The sequence below is a fragment of the Marmota monax genome, unplaced genomic scaffold (assembly GCF_021218885.2).
Source record: "Marmota monax isolate L192 unplaced genomic scaffold, Marmota_monax_Labrador192_F-V1.1 WCK01_AAM20220418_F8-fsc00110, whole genome shotgun sequence".
Classification (NCBI taxonomy): Eukaryota; Metazoa; Chordata; class Mammalia; order Rodentia; family Sciuridae; genus Marmota; species Marmota monax.
In genome coordinates this window covers 3,843,273-3,866,660 of record NW_026694633.1, presented here as the reverse complement: position 1 = coordinate 3,866,660, position 23,388 = coordinate 3,843,273, and the positions used below count along the sequence as shown (strand labels likewise).

The 23,388-nt window shown below is 42.2% G+C and overlaps 1 protein-coding gene across 1 annotated transcript in view; it reads left to right on the top strand.

Annotated features, from left to right (window-relative positions):
- Positions 1 to 23,388, top strand: part of Slc7a14 (solute carrier family 7 member 14) — a 114,050-nt gene that overhangs the window by 44,335 nt on the left and 46,327 nt on the right. The window contains exon 2 of the mRNA XM_046422969.2: positions 8,363 to 8,814. Within this exon, the coding sequence (XP_046278925.1) occupies positions 8,511 to 8,814 (304 nt within the window). The 5' untranslated portion in view covers positions 8,363 to 8,510. The remainder of the gene's footprint in view (positions 1 to 8,362; positions 8,815 to 23,388) is intronic.

The following is a 23,388-nucleotide window of genomic DNA, read 5'->3' as shown; positions in this document are numbered from 1 at the left end:
AGAGAATCCAAAAGGACGAACAGAGGAAACCTGCTGCCCGGAAGACACTTTGCATCTAACTTCTTGATATTCTCATAGTAATTTTTTTATGACCATAATATCTGCCATTGAGTGAAGCACACAGTAGGACTCATTAAACATTTCTTTGAAGATTATTCTAATTTAACTTCTTAAATATTTTTTGGAGGCATGAAAGACTTAACTGATTTTCTTTGTCCTTCTAAAAGAAGAGTTTCCCAACAAAAATCTGATGAATGCAGTTTTCCCGTTTCCTGAGCTCTGGCTCTGTGACTGTGACTGTAGGTCCAGCAAAGAACACATGAAACAAAGCATGGTCCTGGGGCACCCAAACTGGCATCAGTGGAAGGGAAAAGTGATTCAGGCTGTCACCACACATTCAGAGATCCATGGGCCCCAGTAGGGACCTGAGGCCCTGGACCTGGGATCCGTGGGAGAGGGGAAGAGAGGAGGGGAAAGGTGATGTCAGACTGTGATGCCCTCCCAGGCTGAGGCTTTAGAGAACAGCAGTGTTCTATGGTAATAGCCAATCTCTGAACAAGTTTCTCCTTGCTTCTCCATGTAAATGCCAGATGTTCTCTTGGGAGCATTTTCACAACAATTCCCACCAAATACATAGGCTGATTGACAAACTAAAACAGAATGGGAAACATTTTTTTTTTGTACTGGGGATTGAACCCCAGGCTGCTTTACAACTGAGCTACATCCCCAGCCCTTTTTATTTTTTATTTTGAGACAGGTTCTTGCTAAGTTGCTTAGGGCCTCGCTAAGTCACTGAGTTTGGCTTTGAACTTTAAATCCTCCCACCTCAGCCTCCTGAGTAGCTGGAATTACAGGCATGTACCACAATGCCTGGTGAAACTTTTCTTTTTTCTTAAGTAGAGATATCATCCCAGACCAGAAAAAGATCAACTATCCTCATAAGCATTTTTAAAGAATTGTTTATTTCAAGCAAACAAAATCAAACTGATTTCTCTTTGTTTTATTCTGCTCAGTATGGAGCAGATGAATTTTTAATTTAAACTGGACATTAAAGGAAATCAATATTTGTATCTTTATAAAGAATTAATTGTGGAAGTACAGGAATAAACATATCAGACTATCTTTAAACTTATGTTTCAGGTGAACAGATTTCTGCTTATTTCTGAAAAAGTCTCAAAAGAAAAATACAATTGCTTTGCCTCATACATACCAAGGGCTCAATGAGATGTTCTCAACTCAATTAGTCACATCTTCCTTTATGAGAATATTACACAACCTTGTCCCTTGCCATGTGACTCACCTGCTTCCAATGGGAGAGGATACATCCCCTCCCACTAACTTTGGGTTTAGTCATATGACCTACTTTAGCCAACAGAGAGCCAGTGGAAGTGCCAGAACCCACCAGAAGCAAAAGAGGCATTTCACATTTCCAGCAGTCCTGAGACCCAGGCCTGCACCTGGAGAGAAGAGCCTGTGTCAGATGGAGATTGCTCCATCATCCTGAGTCCAAGAATAAGAAAACATGTGGAGTAGATACACAGTCTGGATTTAGGAAGAGACCTAAAACCAACCCACATCCTGGAATAGAGCCATAGCCAGAGACAAATGTCATGTGTAACCTTCTGAAATTTAGAGTTGTTTGTTACTCCTGCAAAAACCAATTAGTATACTCAATGACTTATATAGAAGTAGAAAAATAAACAGTAACCTTGAAAAGGAAGCTGAATTGGTACCACCTCTTCTGCAGAGCTAATATATGGGGTTGCAATAGATGCAAAAGACGTTCCAAGCAAAACAAAGTCAGCTGTGTCTGAGATGCCATATACAAAGGAGGCTAGCACATCATTAAGTTATATGTAGCAAAAAATATTTGAAAAGTGGCTTAATCAATCAACACGTAGCAAAGATGCAGTTAGGAATATTAGAAGCAGGGAACACTAGTTTTAAATCCAGTTGTATATCTAAGTGAATACCAGTATTATATGATTTAAGGGTGCATGCTAATGCTCGTATGTGGGAATACACACACACACACACACATACACACATGCACACACACACATACACACACACACAGAGCCAGAACAACCAAAAATATCTCCCTTACCATTCTCTCATGGTCAAAAACATCAACCATAATAAATTGCAACCTGCTCAAGAACTACAAATAAGAATTGATTGATCTAGAAATTATAACATGTTAGCCACATTTGATCACAGAAGAAATTAAAAAGGTTTGGCCTAGGGATCATAAGACTTCAAAAAATGATAGCTGCCTTTGAAAACTTGAAGTGGATTAGCCATAAATAGATTAGCCCAACTTGATATAGTTTCAGAGGGCAAAATGGCAGACAATAAAAGAGAGAGATTAGGACACATAACTCAATCCAATTTACTAGGTTGTTCTGTTAGGGCTGAGAAGACCCTGAGATTCAGATACAGCTGGCCTATACCTGGCCACCCAGTATAAAGTCATAGCAACTGATACACAAGCATATCCACAGTTGAGGTGCAAACACAGAGCTATATGAAGCAAGTTTGGAAGGAAGAGAAGAGCAACAGTGTAGCTGCAGATGCCAACATCAGAGGGGATCATGATTTCAGGGATCATGATTTCAGGGTTCATTTGGTAACTGAGTAGACCCACCATGTCCTAGACACCCACCAGTGTGTGTGCATCTTGGAGGTGGGGGAAGTCAAAGTTACAAAGAATGAAAGGAGATATTGCACCCTAAGCTCCAAGAAATCTGCCAAGGAGTTCATTTAAATAAGGGCAGCCACGGAAGAAGAAAGCCTGGGTCTACAAGCTTGAGAAAAGGTAACCAAGTCTACAGCCAAGAGGAACCCAGGGAAGTTTCTGTAGGAACAAATCCCTGGGTAAAGACTGAGAAGCAAGCCAAGGGCTCTCAGAGATCTGTCTGGGGAGATGAAGATGGGAGGGAAGTTTGCAGTTGGGGACAAGAAGACCTAGTTAAGGCCCAGCACAGGATGATGCTGGTTAACACTCCCTGATACTCATTGTAAGAAAGACTATAGCAAAAGTTTCTCGCTCATTAGCTCCTTCATTCCTGACCCCAACCCTATGATCTAGGTACCATTGCTACCCCACTTTACAGATGGCAAAACTAAAGCACTGAGAGAATCTGCCCAATGTCATTTAGCTAGTAAAGGCAGAGCCAGAATTTGAAACTATGGAAACTGGCTCCCACATTATACCTTAATCAGAAGCCAGTAGCTCAATCCAGAGGAGGAGAAGCAGTAAGTCCAGTGGGAAAGTTAGCACAAGACCCCAGGATACAGGAGTGGGATGGAGCTCAGGCTGAAAGGGCATTTGGACCTGCAATCAGCAGGTAGAGCTCATAAAATCAGGCTACTTTTACTCTATTACTTCATTTTACTTGGGGACATTGATGAGAAGGATTTTGCAGCCCTCATAACTGTCCAACCATGCACAGGGGCTGCCTCTATCAGCCAATGTTCTCTGCTGCCCCAGATACTCTGGCAAAGCCTGGTCTACTATTCACCAGGAATGTTTTGTAATCCGTTGGTGTATTTGCAAAATCAGGCAGGAATGATATTTTTTTTTTGGCTGTTACTTTTGTTAGCCTTCATTTTCTTCCCTTCCTCACCTCCAAAGGTAGGCTCTAATCTCGTTCTAAATCCTACCTCTTCAGTGAGTTTCTAAACCATAATCACTTGCATTCTGAAACAAACCTGCTCTTACCATCATTATACTTGGAGCCCATGAACCCTCAAACATGCCAGCAAACACCACAATGATGACTCTCCCCTCCCGGAGGCCTCATAAGCCTTCCTTAGTTATAGCAGTGAAGTATTTTGAGAAACTTGAATTAAAGTGCTAGAGAAAGCACAACACGCATTTATTGCTCATCTTGGAAAGACAACAGCAATAAGCTTCCAAAACTGTCTTTGATTAACATATTCTGGGGGTAATGAATATGGATATTGTCAATAGTCACCTAGAAGCATGTTTTCTTTTGTACATTTTGTTCTCTCCAGTAAATTTCCTACCAAGAAAGGAAATGCCCCCAAACCCCTGTTTGCATCAATAAAGCCAGAGCTCAGCCTCATGTGTGAAGGGAATTGAGCCAGCACGGAATTTTTGCCACCCTCCATCTTTGTTCCAGTTAATTATCCACATTTTCACCCCGATTTCTAATTACCATGTATATGGAATGCAAATAGAACCTGCTGTCTCCCTAATAGGCCAGGTTTATTTCTCAGTGTTCTTGGGATGGTGTCTGATTAAGGGCTGAGCAGGACAAGTATCCTGGGATACCTGTGCAGTATCCAGAGTGGTTGCCCACAGAGAAGACCTGAAGAAAGACCCCACCACCAGCCCAGGCTAGGACAGGAAACAAGAGGTATCTGTGGGACACCAGGGCCCACTTGAGTCATTATGCCTACAAGGGACATGGGGCCTCAGCTTTGTTGCTCTAGAGCTTTAAAGAATCCCTATATGTAGCCACATCTCAGACAACTTGAATCAGAATCTCTGGATGATGCTGAGACCCCAGATTTTCTGAAAACTCCCTGGGTGATCCCAGTGTGTATCAAGAGACCACTGCAAAGAAGCCTAAAGATGAGGAAACCCATGCACCACTCCTCAAAAAGCTGGGAATGAAGCCACCTGCATTTACCATGGTCATGCCCTGCCGTGGGATCGCTCTCCTTGTTTCCAAAAGCATGTGGCCCAGGAGGCCCTTCTCCATCCTGTGAAAGTTTATCTGTCTCTCTCCTGTGTACAACCCCTTTATGTGCGCGCTCTGCCCTGGCTGCAGAATTGCGCTGGCCATGGCTCAGAGATTGTGTTCACTTAGCAGCCTTCCTCTACAGCAAACCCGTACCCCACTCACTTTTCATATATATCCATCCCAGGACTGATTTAAAGTGTTCCTCAGAGCATGACTCTTCTGCTAAACTTTGCACAGCAGCTACTTTTAGAGAAATAATAAAACCCTCCAATGGCTTCTCACAGTGTTTAGAGTCAAACTGCTTATCTTGGCTTACCAATTCCTCAACAGTATGACCCCTATGCACTTCCAGCAAGAGATCCAGCAGTCCAGACATGAGCTCTGTAAGCAGATGCTCAAGGCCATGTTCTGCTTCTGTCCCTTAAGAGCTTGGAAACCTTGACTGTGGGCAAGTGACTGCCCTCTCCTGGCCTCCATCACCTCCTCTACAAAGGCAAATTTGTTGTGAGGATTAAGTTAGTTGACACTCAGCTAACTTAGGGCACTCAAATTTTTCCTCCCTGCCCTGTAGGAGTCACACAGTTTTGGGGAGACCCCACCTTTACTCTGCCCTCTGACATGACTGGCTCCTTATGGTCACACAGGAGCCAATACCCTGTCTTTGGAGACTGTTCCCCTCTCATCACCCTGTTTTATTTCCTCTAGAGCCTGTACTAGTTTTCTAGGGTGGCTATAACAAAGTAATGCACACTGGCTGGTTTTAACAATGCTATGCTGGAGGCTAGAAGCCAATGTCAAGGTATCAATAGTTGGTTTCTTCTGAGGACTGTGAGGAAGAATCTGCTCCCTGCCTCTTTTCCAGCTTCTGGTGGTTGAGCAGCAATTCTTGGTGTTCCTTGTCTTATAGACCCTCACCCCAGCCTCTGCCTTCATATACACATGGTACTGTCCTTGTGTATCTGTGTCCAAATGTCCCTTTTTTAAAAGAACTCCAATCATATTGGATTAGGATCCCATCCTACTCCAGCATGAAAGAACCCATCCTAAGGAAAACAGTAGTCTTGTTTTTATTTAAGCCACAATTTTGAGGCATTGGGAGTTAGGATTCAACATATGAATTTGAGGGAGAGACATCATCCACCAATAATATAGCCCTTATGTTCATTTGTTGACAGATGTATTTTGTCTCTCCTCACCAAACATCAGCTCCAGGAAAGCAGGACCAGGGATTCTTATTTATCCCAGCAACTGATGCCCAAGGCTGGCTGTCACAGAGAAGACTCTTTTGCACATTTTCTTGAATAAATGAATGAAATAAAGCCAAGACAACAAGTCAGTTTTCTGAGTAAGAATACTAGTGAAGCCAGAATTATGAAGTGACTATGCAGTTATTTAAAATAGTTCCATAACCATAGATTTGAGAAAACATTCTAACATACTGTCAAGCAAAACAAGAAAGTTTTAAGTCATAATAAGTGGTATAATCCTACTTATAAAGTGCACACTCACACACATATCCATACAAATAGATGCTTACACATATTTTTTGCAGAAAAGGGTCTAAAAGAAAATACACCATGGGCTTATGGGCCGATGCTAGTTGTAGTACTTTATTTACTCATTTTTTTATTATTTATACTGTCTCGCTTGTCTGCAACAGGCATGCAATGCTTCCGTAATCAGAAAAATAACAAAAGACAAGCCTCTCAGAAAAAAAAACAAATAAGGCTTCTCATTTGCAGGATGAAGCAGGTGGGCATCATCTACCATCCCAGACTAACAGTTCACCAGCAAATCAAGCACAAGCACCATGTTTGGCAGTTAACAAATGCTCAATTCATGCTGAATGAGTTGAAACTAAATAGAGAGGTTCACTTTTTTCCCCACAAAACTACAACTAAAGCAGTTCTAGAAGCCTCCCTGGTATATTGGTGGAAGAGGAGGAGGTGCAGGGGGAGATTGGGGGCAAGGAGGAGAAGGGGAAATGCGGACACTCTAGGCTCCAGGAGGAAATGAAACCAGAAGGGCTGTCACCCAACCCCTGTGAACCAAACTGCCGCACACACCTGATTTTCCTAATTAAATAGTGTTTGCAAAGTCTTCAGAAACAGATAAGTGCTACATTAAGTGCTAAGTAGTATTAATTAATAATAGTAGATTATGTAAGCAGGTACTTATTATACATGTAAATGTCTACGCTTAACAGTATAGTACTTGGAATCAATGTTTAGCTAGACGGCAAAAAATTCTTTATAGAATCTTACTTATAAAGTCTCTGGCTTCCAAGGAAAGTAGCTTCATAAAATATTTGTGTTTTCTAATTTGACAAAATTTTAGAAATCACCTAAAACCATAGTTCTCAACTCTTATCGGACCAAGCATCCTTTTGTATAATATAAATATAAATATAATATAAATATTTTGTCCTCTGTAGTATACTGAAGTGGAATTCATGGATAACCTGCCCATATCCAACATATTTCAGTATGTAAATTTCCGCAGCATATCCAAGTGAAGTTGTCAGATGCTTGCAAAATATGAAGAATCACTGCAAATGTGCCAGTTCCAAATGACAGGCTGTTACAGGGGTGTGAATGACATATACAAACCATGAGTGGCACTGCGTGGAGTGTTGTTTTTCCGAAATGGTGGGCAATTCTTCTTAAGTTCTAAAGTAAACAAATTATGACTTTCCTTTGATTTATCCTATAGTTACTTTCATTTTTGTATGGACGCAATATCTTTATTTTATTTATTTATTTTTATGAGGTGCTGAGGATCAAACCCAGTGCCTCCCACGTGCTAGGCAAGTGCTCTACCACCGAGCCACAACCCCAAGCCCTGTAGTTACCTTCCTGGAGAATTCAATGTAGTTGCATATTAAAACAATCCAACATTGTTCTAGCCTTAGATCATCATTACCAGGTTGCTCATCTATAGGAATGTCAGGCAAGATATTTGAAAGCTGTGTGATGGGACACTGTCCTACAAATTTACTGTCTCTGCCCCAGCCCCAAATGCCAGGAGGTACTCTATGCCACCCTAATCTTCAAGAGCAAAAAGCACCCAAGGCATTTTTCATTTTATTTGAAATCCAAGTTCAAAATGACCCCATGGGTGGCATAACCCTTCTCGAGAATCATAGGTCTCATTCTACATCCTTGTGTAAAAAATAAAGGTATCATGACCCCACAGAGCCTGCTGAAGAATCGTAGGTGAAGTCTTGGCAGAGCCAAGAAAGAAGAACTTAGAGTCAAGACAGAGGAGCACTTTCCACATGTTTGGTGCTGTTGTAAGCTCCTTATAGACATATGCTCATCTAATGGTCACATGAGCACTAGGAGACTTCATTGTCCCATTAGACAGTTGAGATGGAAGCACAGAGGAATGACTTACCCAAGGTTTCAGAGCCTAAGTGACAGAGCCCTGACTCATCACACCCCTCCAGAACAACTATGCAACACAGAAGCTTCAGACTGTCACTTAGGACTGGAGGGGAACAGCAGGGCAAATGGAACCTTCCATGTTAGGAGCACACAGAGGACAAACGAGCTCTGATGTGCACTTCAACCATGCCTCCAAGTCATCATTTGTTTCCCACTTGGTCTCATCTTCTCCTTTCTTGTGTTCTTTTTGTGTATGTGCAGATATTCATGCCCAGGAGAAGGCTGCTCTGCTGCGGAACTTTCCTAAAAGGGAGATCCCTATTCACTAGATGAATTCCAGAACCATCCACTAAGTCTTCTGTAGCCCTCTTCCATCAGCTGACCTTCACTGCAACTCCTATTACTCAAGATGAGTGGCTTCCTGGCCTCACTGGACCCCCGGCGGGTGCAGTGGGGGTCAGCCTGGTATGCCATGCACTCCAGGATCCTACGCACCAAACCAGTGGAGTCCATGCTGGAGGGAACGGGGGCCACTACAGCACATGGCACCAAGCTCGCCCAGGTGCTCACCACCATGGACCTTATCTCTCTTGGCGTTGGCAGCTGCGTGGGCACTGGCATGTATGTGGTGTCTGGCCTGGTAGCCAAGGAAATGGCGGGACCTGGTGTCATTGTGTCCTTCATCATTGCTGCCGTTGCATCTATATTATCAGGTAATTGCCTCAGGGAAGGGAAATGGATGGCGTGCTTGCTGAACTAGGTACTGCTCATCCCATTTTTCCAGCGTATTTGGTGATGAGATGTATTAATTGGCAGTGAACTGGCTCATTGTGGGTTTTTTTTTTTTTTTGCCTTCACTGCAGGGGGATTGGAGCTAGGTTTTGACTCAGTTGTAATATCTTCCTTTTTCTTTGTTTTTTTTCAATGCAAATAATTATTCTGGTGCCCAGATGTCTCCCAATTTCTCATTCTCTGTTATGTTCTGATGGCTCTATTTTTATTTCATCTCTCCCTCATATCTGAAGATAGGTAATCCTTTAGGGGGAGGGGCAAAGGATAAAAAATAATAACAAAGAATAGAGTAGCAAAATGATAAGTCAATAAATCTGACGTAATTAGGGTTCAATAAGCTTTAAACTGTCACTGTACCTCCCAAGAAGGAAGCCAAGCTAGGAGATTTAAAGTCACTGTGAGAATCACAAAACGCCATCTGCCACAACCACCTCAGCAGATTGATCATCTACAGAGGTTGAGCAACTAGCTCCTTCTCTTCCCTTTACAGTCACAAAACTCACTTTAAAAAAGAAGGTACCAGGACATACGTGTGCAAACCTCTTTCCAACTTTACAATCAGTGATTTTACATTGTTGACCTGAAACCAGCAATGGTGGGACTCTAATTTGTGGGACGACTCCCCTATTGCCTTCCCCGCTTCCCACCTCTTCTCTTGAGTAGCAATCCACAGTACCTTCCCCAAATATCCGAAGAAGGTCAATGGACAACTTGAAAAAGAAGGAAAAGGAAAACTTCCTGCTTCTTGGTGTGATGTTGCAAAGGTAAAATGGTTTTTGTATGTAGCAGCTCTTATGGATCAACCCATGACAGGCAGTGAGTGTTTGGTCCCTTCAAATGTTGCAAAAGAAGTTGGGACCTAACTCCCACCAGGAGTTCAGTATACACCACTACAAGAAAAGCATGACACTGACACCATCCATCCAGGCTAGGTGGCCTTCATGCATGTAGGATACAAAGAGAGACCACAAACACACAACCTGAGAGTAGGCAGACCCCTTTTTAATTTGATAAGAAAAAGGTCTGTCATGACTGATCTTCCTGTCAGTCTTACCACTGTCCCCTTTTCCTGAAGTCACTCTCTCATATGCATGAATATGCTAATAATTGAAGTTTCTGCAGAATGGAGGATTGTTCTCCTTTATAGATGAAAATAAATTATTCACATGAGTGAATTTGGTGGATACTTGAAATTTTAGTAACATGATCACAATTGTTTTCAAACACCTTTGATGAAGAAATTTATTCATCAGAAATCCATAGGTCTAAAATTATTATCAGAGATGATAGGGCAAAAGGCAGACACACACCTAGGAGGCAGATGCCTCAAGTTCTTCCCAGCTAATAAAGCCTACACAATTTTCTCTAAACCCCTATTTTTTAAATTTTTATTTGTGTATTTATTTATAGTACTGGGGATTGAACCCAGGGGTGCTCAACCACTGAGCCACATCCCCAGCCCTTTTCCAAATTTTATTTACAGACAGGGTTTTACTGGATTGCTTAGAGCCTTGCTAAGTTTCTGAAGCTGGCTTTGAACTCACAATCCTACTGCCTTAACCTCCTAAACCGCTGGGATTACAGGCATGTGCCACTGTGCCAGGATCCCCGTACTATTTTGACTCAGACCCCAGACCACAATGATTCCTGGAAGTAAATCATGAATTATCCTTCACAGTGCTACAGAAACCAGAACCTGGTCGAGTTGCATCCCGGGAACCTGCCTCCTGCCTCAGCTCTCATAAGCACTATAGAATCTCAACTTTTGCACAGATGGGCACAGTGTTGTGCTGGAGCCAATTTGCACCAGCTGCCAAGATCCCTGGCTGTGCAAACCTCTTTCCAACTTTACAATCAGTGATTTTACAGTGTTGACCTGAAACAGCAATGGTGGGACTCTGTGTTTTTTGTCATTGTGTGGCTGTTTCTCAGGGGGTTAGTTGTTAAACATCGACCAGCACATCACGGGCCCAGCTCCACCATAGACCCTGGCACTTCCCAGGAACTGATGTCTTCACCAGAGGGGAAAAAAAAAAAAAACCCTGCCTCTCTCCCCTTAGTCACACATGGCCCCATGAAGAACACGCCTCTGCACTTTGCAACTGACTCATCTCCCTGCTGGGGCCGGCCAGCATCCTCCTAGCCCCAGCCACGGCCAGGACCAAAATAACTCATGCCAACATTAGCATATTGCCAGCAGTTTTCTTCAACCAGGGCTCTCACTCCTGAGATCTTGAGTCACTAAAGTCCCCCTCACCCCACTGTCTTCTGTCCACTCCCATATCATCATCCCCAGATTGCCTCCCCAGACCAGGTTCCCACTGCTTCTCATTCCACAATAGTCCACCTTCCCTTTATCTCCACCCTGTGGATACAGGCCCTTTCCTCCTTCTGGCCTTTGTTAAAACCTGGCTCACCTGGAGGTAAGTCCAATCTCCACAGTGGTGTATTTATCTCTAGCAATAATTGCTAAATAGAATAACTAGATTTGGCTTTTTTGAGTCTAGGAAGAAAAGAGCAGTGGAATTAAGGGCATTTGGAAAGGAAAAGCAAACCATGCTGAACAACATAATGTTGGCTGATCGAGGAGAAAAGTGAAAACATGAAAGCAATGATGATTCATGAATAGTGGTAGGATTGGTGGAAACTGGAGGTTTCAACGAGATCAGGAAATCATGGGAATATAAATACTGAGAAAGTGAGATGGGAGGCTACAAAATGAGGTCAGAAGGGAATATTTAAAACATAGATTTTGAAATGGTTCAGTAATCAGGCTTGGAATCTGGTTCAGTCAGCTTGAGCAAGTTTCATAACTTCTCTGAGCCTCAGTTTCTCCACTTTAAAAATAAAAATACATACTTCATAGAATCGATGTAAAAACTAAATTAGATGCCTAAAAATTGCCCATATATTGCCTAGCACATAGCACTGAATAAGCTATTATTATTATTATTTTGTGCCAAACCCTATGTTAGGTGCTCACCATATAGCACAATATTTCAAGGTAATTGTATTTTTTAGGTAAGCATATTAGTCTATTTCCATTGCTATAAAAAATACCAGAATCTGGGTAACATACAAATAACATATAGCTCCAACTCTGGAGAAGTGCCCCTTTGATTATAACATATCATAGCAGATGGCATCATGTGTGAAAAGGAAAGATCATTTACCTGCAAATGCCATGATTTTGTTCTCTTTTATTGCTAAGTAAAATTCCATTGTGTATATATGCCACATCTTTTTAATCCATTCATCCACTGAAGGGCATCTAGGTTGGCTCCACAGTTTAGCTATTGAGAATTGTACTGCCATAAACACTGATGTGGCTGTGTCCCTGTAGTATGCTGTTTTTAAGTCTTTGGGATATAGACCAAGCAGAGGGACAGCTGGGTTAAATGGTGGTTCCATTCCCAGATTTCCAAGGAATCTCCATACTGCTTTCCATATTGGCTGCACCAATTTGCAGTCCCACCAGCTATGTATGAGTGTACCTTTTTCCCCACATCCTTGCCAACACTTATTGTTGTTTGTCTTCATAATAGCTGCCATTCTGACTGGAGTAAGATGATATCTTAGAGTAGTTTTGATTTGCATTTCTATAATTGCTAAAGATGATGAACATTTTTTCATATATTTGTTGATTGATGGATGGCATTGGAGAAGATAATGCTAAGTGAAGTTAGCCAATCCCCAAAAAACAAATGCCGAATGTTTTCTCTGATATAAGGAGGCTGACTCATAGTGGGATAGGGAGGGTGAGCATAGGAGGAATAGATGAATTCTAGATAGGGAAAAGGAAGGGAGGGAATGGGAGGAGGCAGGGGATTAGCAAGGATGATGGAATGTGATGGACATCATTATCCAAAGTACATGTATGAAGACACAAATTGGTGTCAACATACTTTATATACAACCAGAGATATGAAAAATTGTGCTGTATTCGTGTGATAAGAATTTTAATGCATTCTACTGTCATTTATCTCTTTAAATAAATAAATAAAATAATCTGAAAAAAAAGAAAAGGAAAGATCACATGGTGAGACAGAAAGTTAGAGACAGGAAAGGGGTCAGTTTTACTCTTCTAGGACAACTTACTTTCAAAGGTACTAGCCAGGATCCTACCAGAACCACCTTAATCCATTTTGAGGGTAGCACCCTCAGTGACCCAAGCATCTCCCAATTAGCACTCCCCCCTACACACACACACACAAAGGTCTCACCTCCTCTTACAATACCACACTGGGGACCAAGCTACTAAAACATGAAAACTTTGGGGGACAAACCACATCCAAACAATAGATGTAGGTTTTATTATCTCCAAAATTACATATGTGAAAACCAAGGTTTAAATGACAGAGCCTGGGTACAAATCTGTTATGCCAAGAAAAACACTCAACCATGACTATTGATTTCAATCACTTGAGAGCTTTTCCTTTTTTCTGGAATAATGGATTTGGGAGTCAGTTTTATTGAGTTATAATTCCATATAGTAAAATTCACCTTTTTTTCATTTCTATGAATTTGAATGCACACATACCATCATATAACCTTCACTACAATCAAGGTACAGAAGAGTTCCACACACCCCCAAATGTTCCATCAAGCTACCTCTATTTATCTCCTCCTCCTACCCTAGCCCCTGACGACCACTCATCCTTTTTCTGACCCTACAGTTTTGCCTTTTAAAGAATGCCATAGAAAGGGAATCATTTGGCATATCACCTTTTGAATCTTGGTTCTTTCACTTAGTAAGACATGCTGTTGGGATTCATTTATGTTGTCATGTGCATTCAAAGTTGGTTCCATCTTGTCACTAAGCTGTATCTCATTGTGTGAGAACACCACAGTTGGTTTATCCATTTGCCTGCTGAAGGGCAACTGGATTGTTTCCAGTCTGTGGTCACTGTGGATAAAGTCACTGTAAATATTCATGTACAGGTTTTTGTGTGAACACAAGTTGTGATTTCTCATGAGTGAATATTTAGGAGTGGAACTGCTGGTTTGTATGGTAAGTAGCTGTTTAACTTTGTTAGAGCCAAACTGTTTTTCCAAAGGCTGCATTATTTTTCATTCATGCCAGTTATCAGAGTTCTAATTGCTCCATTCCTTACCAGCCCCCAGAATTTTCAGGTGTTGTTATTTTGGTTGTTGATTTGTTTGCCATTTTAAAAGGTACACAGTGATATCTTAGTGTGGTTTAATTCGCACTTCCTTAATTACAAATGATGTTGAATATCTTGGTATATGTTTATTTGCCATCCAAATGTTCTCTTTGTTGAAGTGTCTATTTAAACCTTTTACCATTTTTAAATTAGGTTATTTGTTTTTCTATTATTAACTTTTAAGAGTTCTAATATATATATTCTGGATACACATTCTTAATTTGATATGTATTTTTGCAAATACTTTCATGTAATTTGTGGCTTTTCTGTTAATTTTCCTTTAATTTCTATTTATTTCTTTTTAAAAATACTGATGCCCAGACTTCACTCCTTGAAATTCTAATTGGATTGGATAGGGGTGGAGCCCAATGATTGGTAATTGTTAAGGTTCCCAAGGGGAGATCTAATGTACAGCCAGAGTTGAGAACTGCATTGTAAGAACTAGGGCCCACCTTCTTCTGCAGCTGTGACCAACATAAAGAGGAAACATGTTAAAGCAGAATCATTTGACCAGTGATTCTCTTGGTCATGTGGCTCCACTCCCTATGTTCTGCAAGCCAGTTTATAATAGGAGGCAAATCTGACTCAGAGAAAAACGTTCTTTACATTTGACAATACCCAAAGGCACAGTAACTTCCCAAGCTCCTCCTACCAGTTCTGCTCCAACACCATGATTGCCCACAGGCCTATCACAAGTGGAGGCAACTTATCAGAGGAAGCAGCTGGCCCTGTAACCTTTCCCCCTGTGTCCTAAAGGGCTTATCTACTCTTTAATAGCTCAGTAGGCCACCGCCAAGCTCCATGCCCATGCCAACCCTAAAAACCCCTTTGTATATTGCAGATTATACAAACCCAGATAAAGGAAAGCATTTTCTTTCTTCCTGGTTCCCACCTACAGCTTTGTGGAGAGACGGAGGGGTGGAGGCAGGATGCTTTATGGAGTTTCTCTAACTTAGTTGGCTGGGGATGAAACAAAGCAAAGTCATCAAGCCAGCAACATCTGGCCATTCAAAGCCCAAAGAGGCTTCTCCGAACTTGAATGGTGGAAGAATGGCAGGTTTGATTTTTTTCCTCCTAGGTTTATGTCCAGTTTTCTTTTAATATTTCTAAAGCTGAACTTCAGGCATAACATAGGTCTAAGTGACTCCTAAACTCGTGCACTTTCTATAATAAACCTTCATACCCATATCTCAAGTGGTTTGGGTAAGGATTTAAATGACAGTATGCACACACAGCATCCCCTGCCTGGTACACAATGCTAGTCATTTTTATCATCTACCCATAAGAAATAGTTGGCAAAAATCTGATGAAATATGGTTCAGTAAAAATTTATTGGGTCCCTACCATATACCAATCCTGGGTAGTACCAAAAATAGAAAAAGAATTGTCCCTAACCCAAATGACACCTTTAGGTGGCTGGCATTACCACATCTATAATAGATGTATAACCCCTAAGATCTCCAGTAGGCTGAATACTGAGATATTCAAATAAAATTGGTTCTGGAGGGCTGGAATTGTGGCTCAGTGGAAGAGTGCTTGCCTAGCACACATTAGGCACTGGGTTCGATCCCCAGCACCACATGAAAAGAAAAAAAATAAACAAAATAAAGGTATAAAAAATTAAAAAAAAAATAATTGGTTCTGATTTCCTGTCAATGTGCAGTTGGAAAATCTAGAGTCCCCCTCACTATGTCTAGGGTGTTGTGAAGCTTACATTTTTCTGGGTTTTTCTAGCTCTGAACCTCTTCCTTCACAGAGCTTCTGTTACCACTCAGCACATCACCTCCTGTTGCTTCTATTCCTTAGATTATCATCAAACAGAAACCACCCAATCTCTCCTCTCCCCAAAGCATAACTAATGAATAACAAATTTTACAACACAGTATTTGTAACAGAAGGTGAAAGGAGAAACAGAAAACTCTAGCAAAAGGGCCACCAGAGAACACCTGAGGGATGCTGGGCTCTGGTGTGGACAGCGCACGGCAGAAGGGGCCTGAGTGCGAATCCTCCCTCCATTCTAACCCACCCTCTGGAGAGAGGCGGGTGGCTTCTGTTCTGCTGTACCAAGGGGGAGCAGGATGAGAGGTTAAAGGAAAGTCCCACAGGTATTCAGAGTCAGAACTCAAAGCTAATATGTTGGACTCCATAGCTCGTTCTCTTCCACTTCCGCTGAAGTGGGCCTGTCTCTTGAGATGTTTGAAGCAAGTCAATCTTTTTCATTCAATATGGATTGACAAGTTGTGATCAATTCTCATTGATTGGATCTAAAAGGCAATGAAGGGCTATCACACTGAATTGTATTTTTCTTAGCACTCTTAGGTTAGAGTTTAGCATTAGGGTTTCTAAATTGTGCTTCCTGCCACCTTCATTTGCATCTTGTCATGGACATTAGGTGAGCCCGGATCATAATGGAATCCCTGGGGAGGTAGTAGGGAAACAGAGCTCTGGAGAGCCTCTCAGCCTTCTCCCAGGGGCACAAACACAGTCTCCTATTCTGCTGTTCATCTCCGGTTGGATTTTCCATGACATAAAAATCTTTTCCATGAAAGATATCTAAAGATTCAGAGTCTCTATATATAGCCTGATGAATTCCCTGGTTTTATTTTTCAGAACAACGAACCAATTTTTCCTTTCTCAGATTGAAGCCAGACTTGAGAGATGAACCAGGAGGGTTGGTGCTTTGCAACCCCTTCTTAGTGACCTAAGATCACTCATTCTTGCCATAAACTTGCACTTGCTTGTTCCCTGAAACACCTCTGAGGACTGCTCTTTACCACACTTGGGGATGGTGGAAACAAAAATATTGAGAGGGTGAGGAGGAAATGCAAAGATGAATGTGTACATGTCTGTCCTCCAACCTAGGGGTGACTAGCTCTCCAAACTAGGATTCAATACACAATCAAATGCTGAAATCTTAATAAGGGTAGCAGCTACCCCCAAGTTTATAAAACTCCAAGATATAACTTAGCAAGCATTTGATTAATGTTAGCCTTTACTATTATTTTTATTATTATTAGGCAAATACTATGCACCAGATTATCGGGCCCACTTTACCTCATTTAGTCCTTTCAGCTTCCCTGCCAGCTGGATATTAGTGTCTCTGTGTGATGGCTCATCATGATAGCCAAAATCTTGAGGACTTTTGACATCCCGAGCCCTAGTTGGACACCAATTACATAATCCTTCTACAATACCCTACAAAATCAATGCCATTTTGCATTTTGCAGATGAAAAAACCAAGGTCAGTCAGGTTAGGTGACTTATCCAGAACCACAAAATGGTCAAAAACAAAGGCTGAGTATAAATTCAATCTGCCCCTGACCCAGAGACTCTTACTCCCAAGCTACTTCATAAAGACACACAGCCCCAAATGAAAAACCTATCAAAGAGAATCTAATGCATAGAGGAAACCCTCACACTTATTGGGATTTCAAAAGATCCTGTATCTCATCCTGTTCTATTGATTAGGAGAGCACTTTCCTGGATCAAAACTTCTCGAAATTAGGTCATGAGAATGACTCCTAAGCTCAGCATCTTTCTATCACCTGTCAGCAGTGAGGAGAAAGGTGTTATAAAGTTCATGTAGCTCTTCTATATAGGGCTTGATTGACAGCCCTTGTAGGAAGGATGTCAGTTACTAGTTCAGAGACAGTGATCACATTTTAAAAGAAATCTGCAAGGTTCTCAAATCACTGATGGTGAAAATGAGCCTCCTCTGGCAATCCCAGGAAACCCTGGACTCCTTCTACACCTTCTGCAGGACCTAGTAGAGTGGACAGTGTATATCAAGAGCACCTAGTATGGCTGTAGAAGGGACTGACCACCTGCTCTGGGCTCAACATGGCAGCACATGCTGCTGAACATAGGAAAGAACTCTGAGACAAAGCAACAAGAAGTGAGAAGAAACAAGACAAGCACCCATGAAACAATTGTAAGGGCTGCAAGATACAATCAGGCTCAGGTCAGAAGTAGGGATACCTGAGATCTTGTTCCAGGTCTGCCCCTAGGCAGCTCGAGGCCCTTGGGCAAGATATCCACATCTCCTGATGTCTGGTACCTCCCCTGCAAAATGAAGAGATTGAGTATGGTTGTCCATAGCAAGAGTTAGGATAAACTCAGGAAGGAAAAGATGTTTTTTTAAAAAGGCCCATTGTCTCAACTCCCCACACATACAGGCCCTCCAATCCTACTCAGCATCTGGGCGCCAGATGTACTTACATCTGAGCTGATCCATCCAATTTTTTCTCTGCCATTTATCCTGAGTGACTTGACAAGTATACTCAACCCACAACTTCCCAGACAGGTTGAAAGTTACAGGTGTGCCAAGGTATTGATCCTTCAGCCCTCAGGGCAGCTGCCATGTGGCAGGGGCCCCAGGATAGTCACCTCTGCCTGTGAACAGTCTGACCCTTTCACACATTACTTCTTTGCCATATGCATACAAATATCATTTTCTAAGCTTGTGGTATAAGATGGTAAAGATTGGGATAACCTAATAACCTGTCTAGACCTTGGATTCATCATCTGTAGAGGAACATAATAAGATAGTAAGTGAATTACTATGTAGCTGAACATGAGCTTCTGCACCATAGCGTTTTCATGGAGATTGTATTTGTAAAGTATTTAATATGGCTTATGTACATAGTACATTCTCAGTAATGTTGACTCTCATCATTATCACCATCAATACTATTGGCCAGTTGCCAACCTAACAAGGCTAGAGTCTTTCTTATTGCAAACAAGCAGTCCCTGTTTCCCATCCTGAAGTCCTGAAGTACACTCCTAGCTAAAGAACACAGGAGGCCTGCCTCCTACACACCTTTCTCCAGGTGGACCTTGCAGAAAAGCATGCTTTGGGTCCTGAAGGTTTTTAACCAAGAGAAATTTTCTTCTCCACAGGGATAGCCTTCTATAAATAGGCTGTGCCTCAGAAAACACAGGAATGAATTCATACAATAATTACTAATCTGATAAGTGCCATAAAGGAAAATAAGCAGGACACCATGGCAAAGTTCTCTCTCTCCCTTTCTCTCTTTCTCCCTCCCTCCTTCTCAGAAGAAGTGATCTTTAAGTAGCTTCATCTCTATGCACTGAAACAGGTGTCAGGTATGCAGAGATAAGTAAGGTGCCTGCCAACAAGCATGGGATAAACACCCTTTCAAAACATTTCTGAGAATATTTTAATTCTGAGAATATTCATGTGGCAGAATACTGTCAGTCCAGCTAAGAACATTTGATGTTTTCCTTGGAGGAAATGCCTCTTCCAAGAAGCCACCAACATATCCAAGGGAATCATTCTTCTTCATTCCCTACTGTACCATCATACAAAATTCAGCCAAAACCCACCACTGCCATTTCATTCATCAGGGATTGTCTAGGTGGAAGTCATCCATCAGGACCATGTAGGTGAGACTCTTGGGAAGAATAGCAACCAGATCTATTGTCACCTGTGCACAGAAGATACTGCAGCCACCATTCACCATTCACACACCAACCCTCTGATCTCGCAGACCAGCAGGTGGCAACACTCATGCCTGGAAATACAAATTTAATACTTGTGCCCTTTGGAAGACCAGTCTCTCCTATAGTTCTGAGGGTCAAGGAGTATAAAGAGCAGGGGAGGAAGAGGGAGGTGATGGTTGGTGTTCACATCACAGGAGCAGGGAGAACTGGAAGTAAGAGCTGTAACCAAATCCCCATGCCCAAAAGAGTCTCTCCAGCAAGTTTCCTAAATCCTTAATCTCAGCCCCAGTGCTTCTCCTCCCTACATGCTGGCCCTGCTCGAAAAAAGTCAAGGTGGCATCCCTCTCATGAGGGTCTCTCATGCCTTTGGGAAGGTTCCCCATAGAGAGGGATTCATGTCCTCAAAAGATGTGCTATGTCCGCCCTCCCAGGGCACCTGATTAGAATGCACCTCTCTCTGTGGAACCTCAGGGGTGCGTGCTCCTTGAGTGAGCTGAGGAGGACGTGTGAGTGCTCAGAAGTGTCCCAGAGGCACTCACCTTTAACCTGCCCATCATGTTCTCAAGGAAATAGATGGTGGCCTCATCCCCACGCAGGAGCTTCTGTTGTCTCTGTCCGTGTCACTTTCATCTGCAGTAGAAATGGGCACTGCCTGCTCCTTGAGAGTGAGCAACTGGAAAATATTTGGGTGAGAGAGAACTGCTGGTGGTCACCTCAGTTCCCACTCCTTTTCCTGTGTGCACAGTCTTTTCAGCTCAGTTTTATCAAAGTCACTTGGACAAGGGGCAGCAGGTTTCATAGAGGTTAGCAAGAAAATGGGAACTTTCTCTTCACCCTCACAATTTCTAGTTGAAGTCACGGAATGGAACAAGAAGTTTCTAGATTAAAGATTTTAAATATAAGAAGAAATTTTTCCAGACTCTATTTTAGAAATGCATTGAGCTCATGTAGGACCTGGTCTATACTCCAGATGATTTCCAACAAATCTGTCACTGCTGAGGATCTAAAATCATCAGTCAATAATACAGGGTTCCAACCTGTTTTATCCCATATCCAAAGCCCATTCTCCTATGTGAATACTCCAAAAGCTACTGCTAACTAAGACTCCTCTAATTTCTTTTCCTCATCTGTAAATAATAGCCACATCTCCCACTAAAGGAATGCCTGCCTTATGCTAGGAGTTTTACGTGTATCCTTTGAAGACCCAAACCATTGCCATTCCCAGGTGGGGACCAATCTAGGGCTTAAGATTGGCTCCAGGAACAGCTCACCCTGTGAATGTAGTCCCATGAGCATTACATCAATGAAGATGATTAATAATAGCATGACCAAAAAAAATAGAATTCTTGAATTGATCATATTATGGAAACTGCACCACTAATAATCTGAAATTGTTTCATAGAAGAAGATCTAGAGAAGAGAGTAAACAGATAGGCTAGTCACACATTTAATCAGCTAGTGATTAAACTTCCTGAAGCAGCTTTTGGAGTCATTTCTCTGGCCACAAGGACAGCTTCTTTCCTCCTTGTTTATATGTTGATCTATGGGTGCTGTGGTTTGGGGACTTGAGAGCTCTCTGTTCCCTACCCAGCTTTAATTGGAGCCCTGTCAGTTTCAATAACTAATGGTGTCATGCCCTCCCTGATTGACGATGCTGCCCAGCCCCTGAACACGGGCTGCTACTGTCCACCTGGGCCCTGCTTTGGCAGAGTAATCATAAGTCTCTTCTTTGACACAAAGATACGTAGGCATTCCCAGACAAATTGCTTTTCTTCCAGACACATTTGTAAAAATTGCCTGGGTTTCCCTGACAGGCGATGGGGTAACCAAGGTTGTTCAGGTAGAGAGACAGCCTGATAGATCACTCCCTTGAAAAAGAAAACTGTGATTTTCTTGAGCATCAGAAAGAGGACATGAGGACTGGTTAGTTGGATCCCATGGGACTTGAGGCTACATAGGTGATTCTCAGAATTCAGCAACCTGCCTCTCAAGGGAAACAGCAATGATGGAGACACCTTGTTACCTGCCATCTGGAACTTGGTTTCACAGAGAAAACAAACATTTCCCAGAGAATTCACGCTCTATTTTTCTCTTTGATCCTATAATTTCTCTTCATGCCCCATCTGCAGTCTACATTGAAGCAGGACTGGCCACCATAGGGATATATACATGTGAATTTATAAAAGAAACAGAGATGTCTTATGAAAACTAAGAAAATGGGTAACAACTGTCTCTGCAAAATGCTATACTTTGTGAGAATGTTCTGAAAGTGCACTGGTGTAGACCTGCAGTGGGTTCCATCCTGGGCCTGGGAGAGAGCAGATAACTGGCACTAAAGAGAATTGACTAAATCAGCCCACCCCAACCTGCTGCCCTCTCCCCCATATGCAGCATAATAGATAAAATATGCTTAAAACTATCAATCAGGCCTCATACCTATGACCTCTGACCCATCACACTTTTGCCCATCCCAGAGGCCTGGATGAAAACTGCAAGATTGTTCCCTTGGACTCCCTGCTCCATTCCCTCCCATCTCTCTCCCCCTCTGGATAGTCCTCTGGCTGGTAGATTTTCAGATCACTTTTCTCCATTAGATTGTTAGACCCACAAAAAAGGGGAGTACATTCTTCCTGCTCACCATTAAATCCCAAAAATCTAACACAGATGCACTTAGATAATATTTTATAAATGTCAGAATGAATGAATGAATTGGAAAGCTACCACACTGGCTATCAGGAGGCCTCAGTTCCAAGCCCTGGCTCTGTCATTAAATGAACAGACAACTTTAGGTCTGAGGCTCAGTGGCATCATCTATCAAATAAAGAAACAACCCCAATGAGTAGTTGACACGTCTCCCCTCTCCTGTGCTCAGAACTACTCTGTGGGTCCACAAAGGGGTGTCAAGGGCTTTGGGGAGGTGTGGGATAAAGGGGATCCTAAGCGGACCTCCTTCAGTTTCCCCACCCCCTCAGATAGAGCTGTCCTGTTTTTGCTTATGTATGTACCAAGCTCTCAAATGAAACTGTGAGTGAAAAAAAGGATTCTACAACCAAGAAAGTTTTTAAAACTATAGAAAATGGTGCAATGTATAGTCCTTTGCTGCTTAATCCTATTAATATATTAAAGCCCAGCCCTTCAATCACTTGACCCACCTCTGCAGACTCCTCCTCAATCCCCAAAGGAGCCTCACGTGGCATTCCAGCAATGCCCCTTCTTCTGCCTAAAACTACCCTAGCCCCCATTTTTTGTGATTGGCAAATCCCAGCTCACACTTCAATATGCAACTCAAAAGCCTCCCTACCTTCCTATTTCCCCAGCAGTAAAGGAAAGTGCTCCCTAAGAGCTACACTCACCCCACTGGGCCCCCAGGCACCTCAAAAGTACTCTATAGTATCAAATGTGTGCAGCTAATATTGTGGGCTCAGCTGTTTATTAAGCTTCTTCCTGATTGGAAAATAAATGCTTCAAGGTCAACTTACAGGTTATATCTCTGACATTCACTACAGTGCCTGATTTAGTAGGCACTTAATGCATGTCACATAAAGCAAGCAAATTAGGAAGTCAGAATTTAGAAAATTGCCAAGTTAGCTGGCAAGTAGGTTAGGGAATTAGAGTAAGCTAAGCTACATGCTAATGGGAATCCCTCTCTGTGTAGAGTGATTGGCATTCAAGAGTGAAGAACCACGAGACTTCAACATTCCAGGTGAAAGTACACCTATTTGGAAGTACTTATTTATCTCATAGCTTTCTTTGGTGGGATGTGGAGGCAAATAAAATGCTTAAGGAGAGAAGTTCTTCTCCACCCTCTGCCTACTTCCAGCTGAGTCATTTTCCATCACCCACCTCTGAGAATGGAGAATCTTTGCC